Below are 18,442 nucleotides of genomic sequence, written 5' to 3' on the forward strand. Positions count from 1 at the left end.
CCCATAAGGCCCAGACCCAGGTAATTAGTACCTGCTCCCCCTTGGTTAAAGGGTGATACAGTTAATTCTAGGCACTGATTTAATTGAATGGAATTGCATATCATGGTCCCTACTAACCAGGATCAGACTTGCCATTACAATTAATAGAGGACTATCTAATGAGTGCCTTCTTATATCAGTCATAATGAGAAATTTTTTTTTTACAGACTGTTCAAGATGTATAATGTAATATGCTTATACAATGAGACACTGACCCTATAACTAATTTTACTGGTGGTTCCCACATACCATAGTATGCTAGTTGCTGTGCAAATGTCAACGCGTCTGTTTTTGTTTCTTAGTATTCTATCATTTTAAACTGTTTTTAGCATTAGACATTCATAATGCAACATAGCCACATAGACATGTCGTCATCCATATGGGTGTGGTATTGTAGGTCGACGGTAACTAGGTTGACAGGGTGTCTAGGTCAACAGGGACTTTAGGTCGAGATGTTCTAGGTCAAAAGGTCGACATGAGTTTTTGATATTTTGGTGTTTTCTTCGTAGAGTGACCGGGAACCCCAATTAGTGCACCGCTTCGCTCGCCATGCTTTGGGCATGGTGCCTTCGCTCCGTAACGCTTCGCTCGGCACAGATTACCATTCCAATCGTAGTCCACGTGGATTGTTAAGTATGAAAAGGTTAAAAAAAAAAGAAAAAAAATTGTGAAAAACTCATGTCGACCTTTTGACCTGTCGACCTAGAATATGTCGACCGAAAGACCCTGTCGACCTAGACTCCCTGTCGACCTAGTTACTGTCGACCAATAGTGGTTGACCTAGTTACTGTCAACTTAGAGACCGGATCCCCATCCATATAGTTAGGTGTGTGTGAAATTTATGTGTATGATTAAGAGATATATCTATGTTGACTGCATGTCCAGGCCCTAATGCATATGGAAAAGAGCAAAGCAACCTCTGCGGGAGTACTTTTGTGATGTCTTAATATTGTTTGCCCGATTTTGCAGCTATGTTTTGCAAGCAGATATGCAGTCCAATATGGTAGCCTTTGCTGCAGTACTTTAGTTTGCACTTTCTAGTAGGGTGAGTTTACGGTATTAGGCCTTGCTAAGAACAATTAATACTTTCACTTACTGTACATAACATCTGACCATTTTGAGTAAATCTAGGTGTGTTGTCTCTAAATGCCACAATCCTTTGTTTCTCCCTTCATTCCTCCATAAACTGGTCCTGTTACAACCCGGCAAAGGGGTTGCACCCCAATAAATTGTGTGTAGCTAGTCTTTGCAACAGTCTGCTCTCTATAGATACCACCCTTTTATCCTGTACTAAGCTTTTTTGTTAAACTTTCCAGTACTCTTGCCTTCTATCTTATAGCCAATTCTCCAAAAAGTTTTTTCTGTAATGCAAAACATCACAAAAAGAACCTCCATGACCTTTTGGATTGAGCACTAAAATGTACTGAAAACAACCTATATTTTGCCCTCAAATGAACTTTGGATCTCCAATATCTTAAGAAGGTGCACATAATATTTCTTCAAGAAATCTTGATATATATATATGTATATATATATATATATATATATATATATACTCACCCAAGGCTCACAAACAAGGTTTTCCAATATGCTTACTACACAACATCTGACCATAAGTTCATAGGGACAGCAACCCTACTACACAATTACACTCCAGTGACAGTAATTTAAATGCTCTTCAGATGTGAGGAAAGGTATGTGAGTTTAGCTGCCAACAAAAGCAGCTCTCCAATCACAATAGCTTCTGATTTATTTTTTGACACTATATTTGTTTTTTGTTTTTTTTCTTCATTTTGTTAAGTATCCTGGAGATAGTTTTCATAAGTGGCAACTTTAACAGAACTGTACAATGTAGAGCTGGATTCATCAAACTATCATTAGTACACTCTATATAAGCTAGTCAGGCTCCTAAGGCCTTGGTATTTATAAGACTTGTGATACAGATGTATCCTTTTACATGTTTGCTCCACGTGCTACAAGTTGCATTATACAACGTGTGAGTGCCGTGTGACTCTGTAGCACAGAGCGTCTTTTTGCATGAACAGTTTCTGATGATTAAAATGATATGCAGCATGCCTATATTCTGTGTGTGACCAACTGTATTTGCATAAAAAATGCTATGTTAGTGTTTTCCTAGCATAGCACGTGGCAGTTCGGATGCTGATAAAGCCGCAATTACACAAACAATTTAAACATGCTACATATCATTTTCATCAACAGAAGCTGTTTGTGTATCGTATTACATTATTTTGAATCGAAGACGCATTTTCACGGAAAAAAACACAAAAAAAAGATGCTCTGTTTTACTGAGTCCCGCCATGGCTTTGCGTGACTTCAAGGGCTGTTTAGCATGACTCTAGCAAGGATGTAAGAGTACATATCTATAGGTGCTCTATCTTCTAGAAAAATCCCAGTCACATTTTTACACTTGACACAAATTGTCATGCACAGAAGTTTTTTTGTTTTTTTTAGGGACTGTGGTATCACAAACTGACTTTGTGCCTCTGAGATCTTACTGACCTCTTCAACAATGGATGTGCAGTCCAGGTTCCCCTCTTTTTTTCCACTATATTTGTGTATATATTGTACACTGGAAGGTAAAGGCCAGTACTCACTGGCCGATGGCAGAGAGATGTGTGCTGAGCGAACCGCTCAGCACACATCTCTCCCGGCGCTCAGCACAGCGCGATCTGTGCTGAGCGCGCGGGGGGAGACGGGGGGGCCGCTCACTTCACCCAGCGGGTGAAGTGAGCGACCCGCTAGATTGGCCTGCATGCAGGCTAATCTAGCAGCAGCGATAGCGATGCGCGGGGCTGCGCATCGCTATCGCTGAGGGGGCTACACATGGAGCGATCGTGCTTAAAATCTAAGCAATCTAGTCAGATTGCTTAGATTTTAAGCAGCGATCGCTCCGTGAGTACCCCCTTAAGGCTTCCTTCCTCTGGATTGGCACTCCTCCCATTCACCCTCAGGTGTTTTAATTAGCTGTGTTCCTGCATTTCAGATCACACATTGATAGGGCCCTATTTAGAAGTAAGTCCTGAATAAATTTACAGAATGTGATAATATTAGGAATGTTAGGGACCCATGTGATGAAGTCACCTGGCCGTGGTACATGGGCCCGCTTATTTGCACAAATGTGTGCTAAGAACTTCAATTATACTCTATGTTAATTGTGAGGGTTTATTTAAATTATTTTTACTATCCGTGTTCTTAGTGCTAAGAATGTGCATCTGCATCTCTCTTCCTCTTTACCTATTGGCAAGTAGAGATTGAAGTACAGTAGAAAGTACAGATAAAATCTCCCAGTCAATTATCTGATTTCAAAAACACAATATCCCAGAAGCACACAAAATGCTATCAGTTGGGAGGCACACAAGAGGATGCTGTATGCTGTGTGGTTAGTATGATCTTGGCTGTAAAGATGGCTGCATAAACATCAAATTGCAGAGCTGGGAGCTTGAACAGTTGCAGCCCTATGACACAAAATCAGTAAAAAAACACCTACTGTATAGCAAGTCCTGAGACCACCACCAAGGCTAAAATGTTGGTTTCCCACAGGAGGGTAATGATAAATCCTTATGTGTCACTAATAGGCAAATAACATTAGTAAATGTATGGTGGCACTGCCCTAGGATTACGAGTTATTTGTAAGAGTTATATAACCGTATTCATTCACTAATTGACAATGCAATTCTGCCTGCTCATACTTCTAAATCCTGAATACCTTAAGGCCTTTCTTCTGACACCTATACTGTACAGAAATCCCTTGTATGGAGAAGATGGTTCTCTCCAAATTATCTTCCCATGAAGCCTATATTTAAAGCACCCTACCAACTTCCTTCCAATTACACATTTTGTGTCTTTTGTCTCATATCTATCTAATAGATCCTTAAACTCCGTTAATCCAACATATTGGGGTTGACGAAGCAAGTAGTGAAAATAGTGGAAAAGTAGATACATTGAAAAGTTGCCCATAACAACCAATAATCATCTACTGTACCTAAAATTTTATAGAATGTATGTGAATTGCTTCCTGAAAGGTGATAGTTTTCTATGGTCCATTTCATCACTGGTCCACTTATCCATTCTCATCACTGCTTCGTACAACCCCTTTGATATGTTATGTCATTCATGTACTGTACAGAAGCAACACTGCAAATATGTTTTATGTTGGCATGCTGCTATGGTATGTGCAAATGAATGATTGTGACCATGTATGCTATGCTTGTCCCCCAATACCTCCTTCCCTTTTATTTTCTATTCCTTTTCTCTTTATTTCCTGTACTGATAAAAAATAACACTGTTGAAAAAAGTGATAAGTAAAACAAGCAGTCTCAGTCTCATGATTTAAGACATGAAGCAGGCTGTATTGAGCTGTATTTTAGGTGAGAAATAGAGCAGTATAAGTTAATGAAGCACAGTGGTCCTTGAGTGGAAGTAGGAAGCGCATGATGTGACATTTTTACTGTTTTCACCTTGCTCACTTCCCATAGCATATACAAAACCACAAATGTTGGTGCTACACCCTATTATAGCACACTCCGGGATGGGTAGATAATTAACTTAACTTGTGCAAAAATGAAGGCTGGAAATAAACCTTTCTACGTTAGCATTTAAAATGACATGACTTCCAAATGCTTATTAGAATTTGTATTCATCTTTTCTGTAAATACTGCTGGCTTTGCTCTAAATTCACCTTGAGTGCCTACATGAATTGTGTGTGACATCTGCGGGACAGTAAGATGTAGATACCAACTGACAAGGCCATTAGAAAGACTTCCACTTGTATATCCCTGCTAAGCAGACACTAAATCCTCTTGTAAAGTGCCTAGAAAGGGCTTATCTCAGCAATGCTGTTCTATGCAAAAACATAATCTTATTGAAAAGGGATATCATTACCATAAAGAAATGCATATTGTCTATAACCCTGATGTTCTCCTCGCTCATGTCGTTCAGCACACACACACACTTGTCAGCACATGCTATTGTACAAGAGTGCAAACTAATGTCTGATGAGACCTTCAATTACAGTAGACTTGCTTTCATCCCATTTTACTATAACCCACCCGCAGGAAATCTGCATATGGCTCTCAAAGGGAGGATTATTCTGTAATTGTTCTGCATTCTCAATAATCAGCCATCAAGTGGTGCTCCAGCTGTGGAGAAACTGTCTGCTACAGTGGTTATCAAGACATTGCTGCACTACAGTACTGCATGATTCCTGTATAATGTTTAGGCCTGTATTTGTGGTAAGATCTCATATGCTCGAGCTATTGGCTAGAGGGGAGAAGCATTTATCATTTACGAAATTCAAACATTTAACTGAATAGTAGCTGTGCATTTATCTTGTATGGATAGAGAGCACATTGGTGTTAGGGAAGCACAGAAAATGTGGCCCAGGGACATAGACTTGGGGGGGGGGGTATTCAATTGAAGCCGGAAACTACCATCTTGTCGGAAAGACGGCAGTTTCCCACTGTTTTAGGTCGGAAGGGGTTCCGACCTATTCAATTCTGCCCCCTTTTTTCCGACAAGTCAGGAAATCCGACTTGTTGGAAACCTGTCAGAAAGCACATGGATAGCCGCGATCCACGTGTATTGTCAGAAGCGCTGCCAAACCCGACAGGTTAAAAAGTCGGATTGGCATTGTCGGGAATGGGCCAAACCTGTTGGGTTTGGCCGGGCATTGAAGACACACATGTTTGATCCTTTTCATCGTAAAGGATCAGACATGAATAGAATACACCACTTAAAAATGGAAATCTAGCTTCATTACTGCTAGGGAAAACATCTTCACATATATGGCCATGCTGGATCGATCTGTGGAGATGATCAAACTGATAAATTAGTCATTCATGATTTGGAGCATAAAACATGTTTGGCACAAATTTTTGATCAAATGTACACATTTGAAGAACAAGTTACATACACTGTTTACTCTCTTTGAATACTGTATGTTGTTGTTGTTGTTGTTGTTGTTGTTGTTGTTATTTTAATTATTTTTATCCTTTATATGGTGCCAGAAGGGTTCTGCAGTGCTCACTTAGAGTACACATACTAATAATAAAAACAGGAAAACAGTGCCTTACACTTGAAGACAATATAGGACAAGTACATGTAATTAAGGTAAGAAAAAAGATAAGCACATGAAGGATGAGGGCCCTACTTGTGAGAGCTTACATTCTAAAGGGGAGGGGCAGACAGACAGGGGTGACACATATGGGGTAGACAGTGTGGAACAGAGAATTAGGATGAGATTTGGCTCTGTTTGGTAAAGAAGTGGGTCTTAAGAGCCTGTTTGAAGTTCTGTAGAGAGGTGGAGAGTTTGAGAGGGAGAGGTAGAGTATACCAGAGTAAGGGAGCAGTACGTGAAAAATCTTGGAGATAGGAGTGGGAGGAAGTAATCAGAAGACAGGAGAGTCGGCGTGCATTAGCAGACCAAAGAGGATGGGTGGGAGAGTAAAGGGGGAGAAAAGGTCATAGATGTAAATTGGAGAGGAGTGGTGAGTGCTTTGTAAGTATGTGAGAAATTTGAATTGGATTCTGAAAGGGAAGGGAAGCCAGTGGAGGGCTTGTCGGAGAGGGGAGGTGGAGATAGTGCCTTTAAGGAAGGTGAGCCGGGCTGCAGCATTGAGGGTAGATTGGAGTGGAAAGAGGTAATTTTCAGGGGTGCCAGTTAGGAGGGGATTACAGTAGTCCAGTCTGGAAATGATCAGTGAGTCTTGGTGGCATCCTGGGGGTGAGAGGGTCTAATCCTGGAAATATTTTTGAGTTGAAAATGATAGGTTTGTTAGAGGTGCTGAATGTGAGGTTTGAAGGAGAGGGGGAGGAGTTGAAGATTATGCAAAAACCGCATACTTGGGGGGATAGAGGAGATAGTTATGTCATCAGTAGATAATAAGATTGTGGGAGGTGAGGTTGTGCCGGAGGGTGGGAAGATGATCAGCTCAGTCTTGAACATGTTGAGTTTAAGAAAGCGCTGGGACATCCAGGAAGGGATAGCAGAGAGACAGTTGGAGGTACGAGTAAGGAGAGCCAGGGAGAGATCGGGGGGGGGGGGGGGTATGGGGAGGGGGGAAATGTAAATTTGAGTGTCATCAGCATAGAGGTGATATTGGAAGTTAAAAGAACTGAGTTCACCTAAAGAGGACCAAGAACAGAACCTTGGGGGACACCAACAGTTAGTGGAAGTGGGGGGGAGGTAGCATCATGAGAGGAGACAGAAGGAATGATCAGAGAGGTCAGAGGACAGCCAGGAGAGGGCAATATCACGCAGACCAAGAGAGTGAAGGATTTGCAGAAGGAGAGGGCGGTCCACAGTATCAAAAGCAGCAGAGAGGTCTAGAAGAATAAGCAGAAAGTAGTGGCCCTTAGATTTGGCTGCATGGAGGTCATTGCAGACTTTTGTGAGGGCAATTTCAGTGGAGAGAATGGAAACCAGACTGGAATGGATCAAGCAGAGAGTGAGAGGAAAGAAAGGCAGTGAGGCGGTTATAGACAATATGCTCAAGGAGTTTGGAGGCAAAAGGGAGGAGAGATGGGTTGGTAGTTGGAGAGGGTGTTTGGATCAAGGGTAGGTTTTTTTAAGAATAGGGGAGAGAAGAGCACGCTTGAAGGCAGAGGGGACAGTGCCTGATGAGAGGGAGAGATTGAGAAGGTGGGCAAGATGGGAACAGGCAGAAGGAGTAAGGTAGCAGAGTAGGTGGGAGGGGATAGGGTTAAGGGGGGAGGAACAGATGAGGGCCATGACTTCCTCACCAAATATATGGGAGAACGATGTCAGAGTTCGTGAAAGGGAAGGGGAGGGGTGGTAAGGGATGGGTGATGGCTGGTTGCTGGTCTCGTGGGATGTGATGTCCTGATGTATTGAGTCAATCTTGTATGTAAAATAAGTGGCAAAGTCAAGGGCAGACAATGAGGATGGGAGAGGAAGGTGGTTGTGGGCAGAGGAGGAAGTTGACAGTGCAAAAGGGCGCCGGGGGTTGGAAGACTGGGAGGAGATGAGAATTTTGAAGTATGATTGTTTAGAGAGGGAAAGGGCAGCACTGAAGGATGAGAGCATAAGTTTGAAATGGAGGAAGTCTGCCTTAGAGCGTGATTTCCTCCACTGTCGCTCAGCATTTTTGAAGATATCTGGTGCATTTGGTGTGCCAGGGTTGAGGTATTGATCTGCAAGGGTGAATGTTGGTTGGTGGAGCGGAAGTAAGGGATGCATTGTATAGGGATGTGGCTTGTTCAAGGCATGAGAGAGAGAATAGGAGAGATAAGCGAGTTGAACAGGGAGGATAGGGAAGAGGTGTCAATAGCCTAAATGTTATGCTTAGTGATGGTAGCCTTAGAAGCGAGAGATGGGGAAGCAGAGAAAGATAAGTTGAATGAGAGCAGGTGGTGGTCAGAGGGGGGAAAAGGGGAGATGGAGAAATCAGAAATATGGCAACGGTGAGTGAAAACCAGAGACAGAGAGCTCCCGTTCACATGGGAGGGTGAGGAAGTCCACTGGGAGAGATCAAGTGAAGAGGTGAGGTTAAGGAAATTAGAGACAGGTGATTTTGTGGGGGTTATTGATAGGGGTGTGGTATGAGTTGCCAGCAACCGGGTCCCTGGTGGCCAACATTCTGGCGCTGGGATCCCTGCCGCTGGCTTGCTGACAGCGGGGCAAGCGTAAATGAGCCGCTTGCGGGCTCGCTGCACCACCACGCTGCGGGCATGGTGGCGCGCTATGCGTGCCACGCTATCTATTCTCACCCAGGGTGGTCGTGGACCCCCAAGAAGGAGAAAAGGTGTTGGTATGCCCGTTGTCGGGATTCCGGTGCCGGTATACTGTGCCATGGGGTGGTAGTCATGTGACCGCTGGTCGGCTGACCGACAGTCACATGACCTCCTCCGTGAGCCCGACTGCTCACTATCCCGATGGTCGGCATGCCGACCAACAGGGACTATTTCCACTCGTGGGTGTCCACGACACCCATAGAGTGGGAATAGAATCCGTGGCGACCGCAGGTCGCCACCGAGCCCGCAGCGTGGCGAGCGAGGCGAGCCCGCAAGGGGCTTGCTGCACTCGCCCCTCCCCGCCGAGATCCCGGCGTCGGTATGCTGCCGGGATCCCGGCGTCGGTAAGGTGACCGGCGGTCAGGAGACCGCCGGTCACCCGTACTACACCCGTGCCATGGGATCCCAACAACCGGTATACTGAATACCACCCATCGATATGGATATTGAAATCACTTAGGATATTGGAGGGAATGTCAGAAGAGAGGAGGTGAGGTAGCCACGAAGTAAAGTTGTCGAGGAATTTGGATGAAATGCCAGGGGGACGGTAAATGACAGCAACTCGAAGATTAGTAGGTTGGTAGAGGCGTATAGCATGGACCTGAAATGTAGAGAATGTTATGTATGTCGATCTTGATGGATGTTGATCTTAAATTACTTTCAAATTTGCAACTTTTCATGTCACAAGCTGTTCTGTATTTTCAACATAGTTTAAGGAGTATACTGTATGTTTTCTGTGCATTTACTGTGAGAATATAACCTGAATGGCTTGTTCTGCCTTTCTTATCTTTGCTCTAGTATGATAGCAGTGAAGTGCTTAGTGCTACAGACCTCTTCAGGTGCAAAATAATCTGCTCCTGCACTTCCCTTTTAGTTTTATTGCTGTTACGAATTGAAACAACCTACTACTCATCAATGAAATAGTTTAACAGAGGTGATGCAATCATGAATGAAGAGTGAAGACAAGGAGCAGAGCGTTTTGTATCTTTATAGAAGGGGTCACGTTGGAGGGTCTGATGCTACAATGTTACTGAAATATTTTACAGTTCTATGATTACAAGGTTTGGGTATGGGGCATCCTGACTGTTTGAAATCCCAACAGGGGCAGAGGAGGCAGCTAACCCTAATCCTCTCCCTCCCTGCAGTCAAAATCTAACCCTCCCTCTCCGCAGCTGATCTCTAACCTCCCCTGGCTGCAGCCTGACCCGAACCCTCCCTTCCAGTATACTTGCCTACCTGACCCTCTCCATGAGGGAGAAAATGCTCTGTTCCTTGACTTTCCTGGTAATGTATGATTGCCATCACCTGTGGTGAAACACCTTTGTTATCAATTAACTAGCTCACCACAGGTGATGGCAATCATACATTACCAGAAAATTCCAGGAATAGAGCATTTTCTCCCTCATGGAGAGGGTCAGGTAGGCAAGTATGCCTTCCAACAACCTAAACCTAACCTCCCTGGAATACTTACATTTGAGGATCCCATCTGTTGGGATGCCAACGTCTGCATTCTAACAGGTGCAGGCATTCTGACTGCCGGGACCCCAAGTACATCCCAATTACAGCATACTGACTCATAGAACATGATGGCAGCTATAATTCAGCAATTGCAAAACTATTTCTAATTTCATAGTTCAAGTGGCTTATGATTTGTACTTCAAAGTTTGTGGATGTTGCAATGTATTATGACACTTATACCCATTTCAGACACAACAAAAATCCCGGGTTTCTGCCTGTGAACGTGCATCAACCCGGGTTTATGCTACTGTGTGTGTGAACAGCAACAACCTGGGTCTATGACTCTGCTCTGTATTAGGGCTTCTCCCGCGCTCGACATGGATTGCCTGTAGTGTATACCCGGTTTGGAAGAAAAGTGTCTGACTGTTCAGCTGATGGCTATAATATAACCCAACTAAATTTAGACTATTACACAGCAGACTATGAAAATGCTGTATACTTACAGCTGCATATGTATCTGTATATGTAAAATAGAACAGTCAACAAAGCAAGCCATGCTCTTTTCTAGGGTAAGGTAGGTGTAAGAAGGTCTAGTCACCTACATTATTTACAAATCCTAAGGTATTGTAATAAGCATTTCAGAGACGTGTAGTTCTGTGTAACATATAATAGCAGTAGCAGATGTCAGTGACACTACAGTAACCCTTCAGCTGTTAATTGCATAAAGGGTGCAATACCAAGATGGTGCATTCTTGCTTTCTCTCATCCTGGTGATTCCTACTACTAAACTGCAAGTAACTTACCTTGGTTACTGGCACACTTAGTATAACCGTTATCTTGATACATTCACCTGCACATAGAGCCACCTTCCCTTGAGATACATGCATTCCATTGTTGTGCATCCACCTCTTTTATAAATGTATAGCAGATTTCTACAATCTAATGCTTTCTACAGTTTTTTTTTTCTTTCTGTGTACCCCTTCTCTGTTTAAAAGATGGTTTCTCATATCTTAACCTTTAACAGGATTAACTGAGACTGGCCAATCGGACTTAATCCCCTTCTGTAATTACTTAATCCCCTGCTGTATTGTTCTCTGTATTGTATTGCAGCTGAGAACAATAGATGAAGGGTTAATGCTGATAAATCATGTTGTGCCTAGGCTCAGAAAACTAGTCAAGATAACCGTGGACCCATCTGTACCTATTTCCTTCTGTATATTCTGACCCCTCTCTGTATATATCCATTTTTCTCTCATTTACCTGTATACCATATACACCTTACACATTTCTTACTGCACAACTTTTATCCTTTCACCCAAATCTCTGCGTATACTCGGATACCTTCTTTATTCCACTTTTTACTATATTAAACAATCTCTCTTTATATCCATAGTCAGCTCTAGAGCAGCAATGAGTCATACTAAGGGACATCTTGCTTTCTGACTGTACTTAAGACCCTGTCTAGGGTATTCAATTATCTGCAAATTCGCGTGAAAATGGGGAAATCAGCCTGTACCCCAAAAAATGCTAAACTAACATAGGAAAACAGAAGAGAAGTGTGTTAGAGATCACATTAGAGAGTTTTTGGGGACTTAAATTGTGTGAAATGGCTGTTAAATGCATTTTTTTTTTCAAAAATGCAAAAAATGATAGAAAGCAAGTTTTTTTGAGCAAAATAAATGCTCTCATTAAATTTGGGGTACATGAAAATGGGTATAAGTATATATTTGGGTCATTTTAGGGTACTTTAAAAAAAAGTGGAAACAGACCGATTACTCCCATCTGCAAGCCTAAAAACACCTGTCCCACTCATAAAGCACCCCAATATACCTGTCCCATACCTTGAACCCCAATTTCCATCACTTTGAACTTTTTCACCCCAAAAATGACATGTCATTATTGGCCAATTAAAAATAATTAAAAACTTCAACGTGCGTAATTAGTCATTAAGGGGGGTGTCCCAGGAGTTCTGGACCATATTCAAACATTTTTACCTTAAAATAGTGACTTTTCCCAACTTTTCACCTGCTCAGAGTAGGTGAAGTGAAATTAGTGAAAAAATGATCACCGATAAGTTTTCACGGAAAATTTGAATAGGCTGTAATTGCGTTTCACGTGAAAAGTCCGTTTTTTCACCCAAATATCGGACTTTTCACGTGAAAAGTCCGTTATCACCGCTAAATGTGCCTCTTGTCTGATGGCAAAGAGTTTAAATATTACATGAAATACTATAAATGACATATAGTTGCTTAAATTAATTAATTGTACTGTATGGCAGTCATTGTGATGCTGTGTGTATTGTATGGTGGTCACTGGAATGCTCTGTTTGCTGTATTGTGATCACTATGTTTGGGCAGTCTTGTTTTAAACGGTTTCTGTATTTTGTGTGTGTGTATGTATGTGGGGAATAGTAATAGTAATATATTGTATTACTTTAGAATGTATTACTTTACTTTAGTAAATTGTATTACTTTAGAATGTAAGCTCTCACGAGCAGGGCCCTCTTCCCTCATGTGCTTATCCTTTCTTACTTTAATAATCATCAACTGCATCAACTCCAGCAGTCTTCTGCCACCTGATACTTATTCCAGTGTCATCTGCTGATGTAACTATGTTTATTTACCCTGTATTTGTCCTATACTGTCATCAACTGTAAGTTGCTGTTTTCCTGTTTGATTATTCATGTACTCTGTAATTGGGTGCTGCGGAACCCTTGTGGCGCCATATAAATAAAGGATAATAATAATTGTGAGGGGAAAGAATTGATATTGTGTGAATGCAAATAATGTATTTAGATGTTGATGTCTGAATTTGAAAATGCCTAATTTTCCATATTTGCTTTCTCTCATGTTAAGAGCTGACTATGCCAGTGATAAGGTTACTTTACATTAAAAGGAAGAAATTAAGTTTAATTCTACATTGGTCTGTTTTACAACACTTAATACATTAAAAAATCTCTTCACTTGGGTCAATATATTTCATTAATGTTATTTTACCCTCTATATTGGTCAACTTCTTGGCTCAGAATTGTTGCAGCTGCTCCAGACATTCATATTTTTTGGAAACAGGTCAGATATCTTTTATATTAGTGACTCTTTAATAAGCAAAATTATAATTAAGTTAAATAAAATTATAATTAAGTCACCAAAGAATTCTACACTTTTCTATACATACTGTAGTGCTGGCTCATCATCTGTGATCTGTTGCAGAATCATTTACATACAACTGTAGAAGTTATTAATGGTTTCATGGAATTCAGTTAAATTAATGTGCACACATTCTAATACCAATTGTTTATCTTGAAGATTGATTGTGGCCTATTCATATGCATATCCTCTACACATTCCACAGGGTTTGCAAGTTGGAACAAGGGAACTAGAGGAAATGGGAGCAAAATTCTGCCTGGGACTTTTAATTCTTCAATCGAAATCCCTTTACAACACTACTCTGCTTCCCCAGATGGAGGCACTGATAGAGGCAGAAAGAGAAAACACTGACAAACAGAGAACAAGGTAAGATCTCCTTAACCGCTATCAGCAGTATTCAATTAGTGTCCGACTTGACACTTCAGTATTCAATTTACGGACGTTTTCGACAGGTATTGCCCGTTTTCGACAATGCCGATCTGACTTTATTTAACGTCGAATAGGCACTGTTGAAAATGGGCCAAAAACTTGTACAAAATGCCTGCAAATCCGACAAAATATGTGGATCCGCGGCTAATCCGCCGATCCACGTATTTTCCGACAAGTCAGAAAAACTGCAACTGACTTGAGTAGGTCGAATCCATATTCGACCTATAAAAGTAAAAAATGCAGTTTTTCTAACTTGGATCAATTGAATAGATCCCTGTGTTTGTTTTTTTATTAAATATTTAAAATGGTGATTTTCTAATACAGTATGCATAGTTTTTGTCAGATGCCCATAAGCAAAAACTGACTTACTGTATGGAATGGTAATGCTGTAATAAATGTTTTTGTAGTACAGATGTTAAATCGATGGAAATGATTATTAGTTGTGATGTGTTCAGTATTACATGCCTCCATATTTCACGTGGAAAGAGGGGTTTTTTTTTGTATAAGATGCATGACCATACATACCTATAACTGAATTTACTGAATGCCAGCAGCAAATATGGATAAACAACCCCATACAATTTTATATATTATTATTATTATTATTCATCTATCCGACATACTGTACATATTGGGTAATATAAACACTGCATAAAGGTTAAATCCACTCAAAAGGTAAAATGACGTTCCATATGATATACACTATGAAAGGACAGTATATTGCTTTTTGTACTTGCAACCTGTCCTGATGAACCACAAACGTCTGCCAGTTTTCTCTTCAACCCTCTGTGGAACTGTTACCATTCAACAACGTATGAGAATTATTTTATTTATTGTATTGGGATGCATAACAAATTAAGAGGTTTGGTGATAAAAAAAATGTATTAATTGAAATAACATTTAGATAAAATGATCAAGTGAAAAATGTGATATGTCTCCAAGTGATTTAGAATCTCTGTTGGTCCAAATAATAGGCACATTATTGCAAATGAAAGTGTTTGCAGAGGTGTATTTTCAATTAAATTTCAAGAGATATCGAGAGGCTCATTTGATCCAGATGTGACAGTGAGTTAAGCATTTTAATTCATAGACCTTTTTTTACGACTTTCAAAAAAGCGAATGTCTTGTATCGATTTTTTAGTTGCACCAAGCATAGTATTGCAATGAGATAAAGGGGTAGAGAGTGTGCAATTATAGATGCATTTTCTAGTTTGCATCACTGTCTCCTAAGTGTGAGACATCCAGCTACTCAGGGGCAAATCCAAGATGTTTAACCGTGCTTATTGAAAGCTCTCTGTAAACGAGGCCTTAGACCTCTCTGTAAATGAGGGGTGGGGAACCTTCGTCCCTCCAGCTGCTGTTGAACTACACATACCAGCATGCCTTGCTACAGTTTTGCTATTTGGCCATACTAAAACTCTTGCAGGGCATGCTGGGATGTGTAGTTAAACAATAGCTGGAGGGCCGAAGGTTCCCCATCCCTGCCTTAGACTATAGTGGTAATCTTCATTAACTAGCAATATGTCCAGTGACGAGCAGATTTGTTTTGACTGGATTATTCTTCAATTTTTTGTTTTTCATTTTGGGGCCACAGATTTGGAACTATCACTACACACTATTTTTGTTTAATTTTATCCCAAATTCTCTTAATATGTTATTGCAATTGATGTACAGTACAGTGCTCAATACCGCACTCCCAAAGTGTTATAACTGTGTTCCAAGGAATCTCTTAAAGTCATATTTATTAATTATGGATTTCTAGACACATTAATTATAATTTTTTAGCCTTTATTGAAGCAGTAAGAAATTAAAAATTGCCTGGATGTATTAAAATATACCCATAGGGCCAGGGACTTAATAGCATTATAAGCCCTGGGCAAAGCAATGCACTGGGGCTCTTACCCACTCCTTAATGGGAATAAATGAAACATTAAGAAAATCATAACCCTCCTGCCATTCTGCAATCTGTCCACATGCTTCCATAACATGAATGGCTGTCAGCACTCGGATTGGTGGATAGCTCCAGCCATTCACTAATCAGCATGTAGACAGCCATTCACTGTCAGGCTGGAAGACAGGTAGAGAATGCTGTCTGGCAAATTTGATTGTGTGTAATTCACAATCAGAGCAGCTGGGCAGAATTCTCTATCTGCCTCCCAAGAAGCTCCAGAAGCACCGTCCGTTGCTCAAATGCCCCTAGAATCATGGAGCCCATCTCTGAGATGTTAGAAGTGAAGTAATCACTTTGCATTCTGGAGCTTGGTGAATTCAGCAAATAAGCAGCCCTGTTAGGTTTCTAAAGAGGGGATTGCAGTAGATAAATATCCCCCATAGATACAATTTAAGGGTACTTGGTATTATGCAGGTTTTCCCGCAAATATTAATTGATAAATACTGTAGGTCACTTAGTGTTTTTTTTTTTTTATTCTTCAATTTGACAGTTATACTTTAAATATATAATTTATTTAACAAACAGAAGTAACCCATTTACCAATGTTATTTGTTTGGGATGTACATATGTCATAGGTTGAGCTCTGGACTGCAAGTACCTCTCTTACAGTTGCTACCTAAGCATATACCTATATCCAAAAATATGCAAAAAGAAAAAGCTTGTAAACAGGTGATGTATATCCTTCTTGGATTTATCTACAGATGTGTCCTCATACACCTATCCCCACAGCCTTTGTGACTAAAGCCACAGCATGTCTTGACACAGACTGTTTCACAAGCTACGCATCTTACGGCGTAATTCAAACCTGATCGTAGCAGCAAAATTTTTCACTAATGGCCAAAACCATATGCAGTGTAGGTGGGGCAGATATAACCTATGCAGATAGTCAGATTTGGGTGAGGTGTGTTCAAACTGAAATCTAAATTGCAGTGTAAAAATTAAGCAGCCAGTATTTACCCTGCACAGAAACAATAACCCACCCAAATCTAACTCTCTCTGCACGTTATATCTGCACCCCTGGAGTGCACATGGTTTTGCCTATTAGAGAGAGATTTTGCTGCTGCGATCAGGTCTACATTAGGCCGTAAGTCTCATTACTAATGTGATAAAAAGACAGTACAACACGCTGGTACCCTGGACACTGGCATTGCATGCAGCTGATGTGTACAACTCCGAAGCTAACCTGCGTAAAAAGACAAAAGATGGACTTGCCGTGCTTCACACCTCACACGTTGTGCTTAAACTTTCTACTGATTTTTGTTCAACAAATGCACTGTTCTAAACTGCTTAGACACTATAAGTGACTTTGTATGTGGCTATGTGAATAAGATGCTAAATTTAGGAAAAAGTACCAAAGTCCAGGAATTGAAAACCCATGGCGTAGAGAGATAAACTACCAACCATAACGTGACAGTTGAGAGATTATTGGTTGGTAGTTTATCTCCACTTTGTCACTCTCCAAGGCTTAGTACATCTCTCCCTATGTCATGCTATGTATCTCTAGCCATGTAGCACAAAAAGGATTGGTATATGAGGACACCTGTGTAAGGGGGACATGTACTAAGCATTGATAAAAGTGGAGAAGTTGCACATGGCAACCAATCAGCATTGACATAACATTTCTAATTTCTCTGACGTCCTAGTGGATGCTGGGACTCCGTAAGGACCATGGGAATAGCGGCTCCGCAGGAGACAGGGCACAAAATAAAAGCTTAAGGATCAGGTGGTGTGCACTGGCTCCTCCCCCTATGACCCTCCTCCAAGCCTCAGTTAGATTTTTGTGCCCGGCCGAGAAGGGTGCAATCTAGGTGGCTCTCCTGAGCTGCTTAGAATAAAAGTTTAGTTAGGTTTTTTTATTTTCAGTGAGTCCTGCTGGCAACAGGCTCACTGCATCGTGGGACTAAGGGGAGAAGAAACGGACTCACCTGAGTGCAGAGTGGATCGGGTTTCTTAGGCTACTGGACACTAGCTCCAGAGGGACGATCACAGGTTCAGCCTGGATGGGTCACCGGAGCCGCGCCGCCGTCCCCCTTACAGAGCCAGAAGAGACGAAGAGGTCCAGTGAAATCGGCGGCAGAAGACATCCTGTCTTCAGACTAAGGTAGCGCACAGCACCGCAGCTGTGCGCCATTGCTCTCAGCACACTTCACACTCCGGTCACTGAGGGTGCGGGGCGCTGGGGGGGGAGCGCCCTGAGACGCAATATAACAGAATACCTTAGGTGGCAAAACAGAATACATCACATATAGCTCCTGGGCTATATGGATGTATTTTAATCCCCTGCCATTTTACACAAAAAAGCGGGAGATAAGGACGTCGTGAAGGGGCGGAGCCTATCTCCTCAGCACACAAGCGCCATTTTCCCTCACAGCTCCGCTGGAAGGACGGCTCCCTGACTCTCCCCTGCAGTCCTGCTTCAGAATCCGGGTAAAAAAGAGAAGGGGGGGCACGTTTGGCAGCAAATAAATATATTAACCAGCTATAAGGGAATAACACTTATATAAGGTTATCCCTGTATATATATATATAGCGCTGGGTGTGTGCTGGCAGACTCTCCCTCTGTCTCTCCAAAGGGCTAAGTGGGGTCCTGTCCTCTATCAGAGCATTCCCGGTGTGTGTGCTGTGTGTCGGTACGCGTGTGTCGACA

At 41.6% G+C, this 18,442-nt stretch overlaps 1 protein-coding gene across 2 annotated transcripts in view; it reads left to right on the top strand.

The window, feature by feature from the left end:
• Window positions 1-18,442, top strand: part of AGBL1 (AGBL carboxypeptidase 1) — a 1,210,518-nt gene that overhangs the window by 864,512 nt on the left and 327,564 nt on the right. For both annotated transcript variants that reach the window (XM_063925754.1, XM_063925755.1), the window contains one exon: window positions 13,621-13,781. In XM_063925754.1, coding sequence (XP_063781824.1) covers window positions 13,621-13,781 — 161 coding nt within the window. The remainder of the gene's footprint in view (window positions 1-13,620; window positions 13,782-18,442) is intronic.

The sequence above is a fragment of the Pseudophryne corroboree genome, chromosome 6 (genome assembly GCF_028390025.1).
Source record: "Pseudophryne corroboree isolate aPseCor3 chromosome 6, aPseCor3.hap2, whole genome shotgun sequence".
Classification (NCBI taxonomy): domain Eukaryota; kingdom Metazoa; phylum Chordata; class Amphibia; order Anura; family Myobatrachidae; genus Pseudophryne; species Pseudophryne corroboree.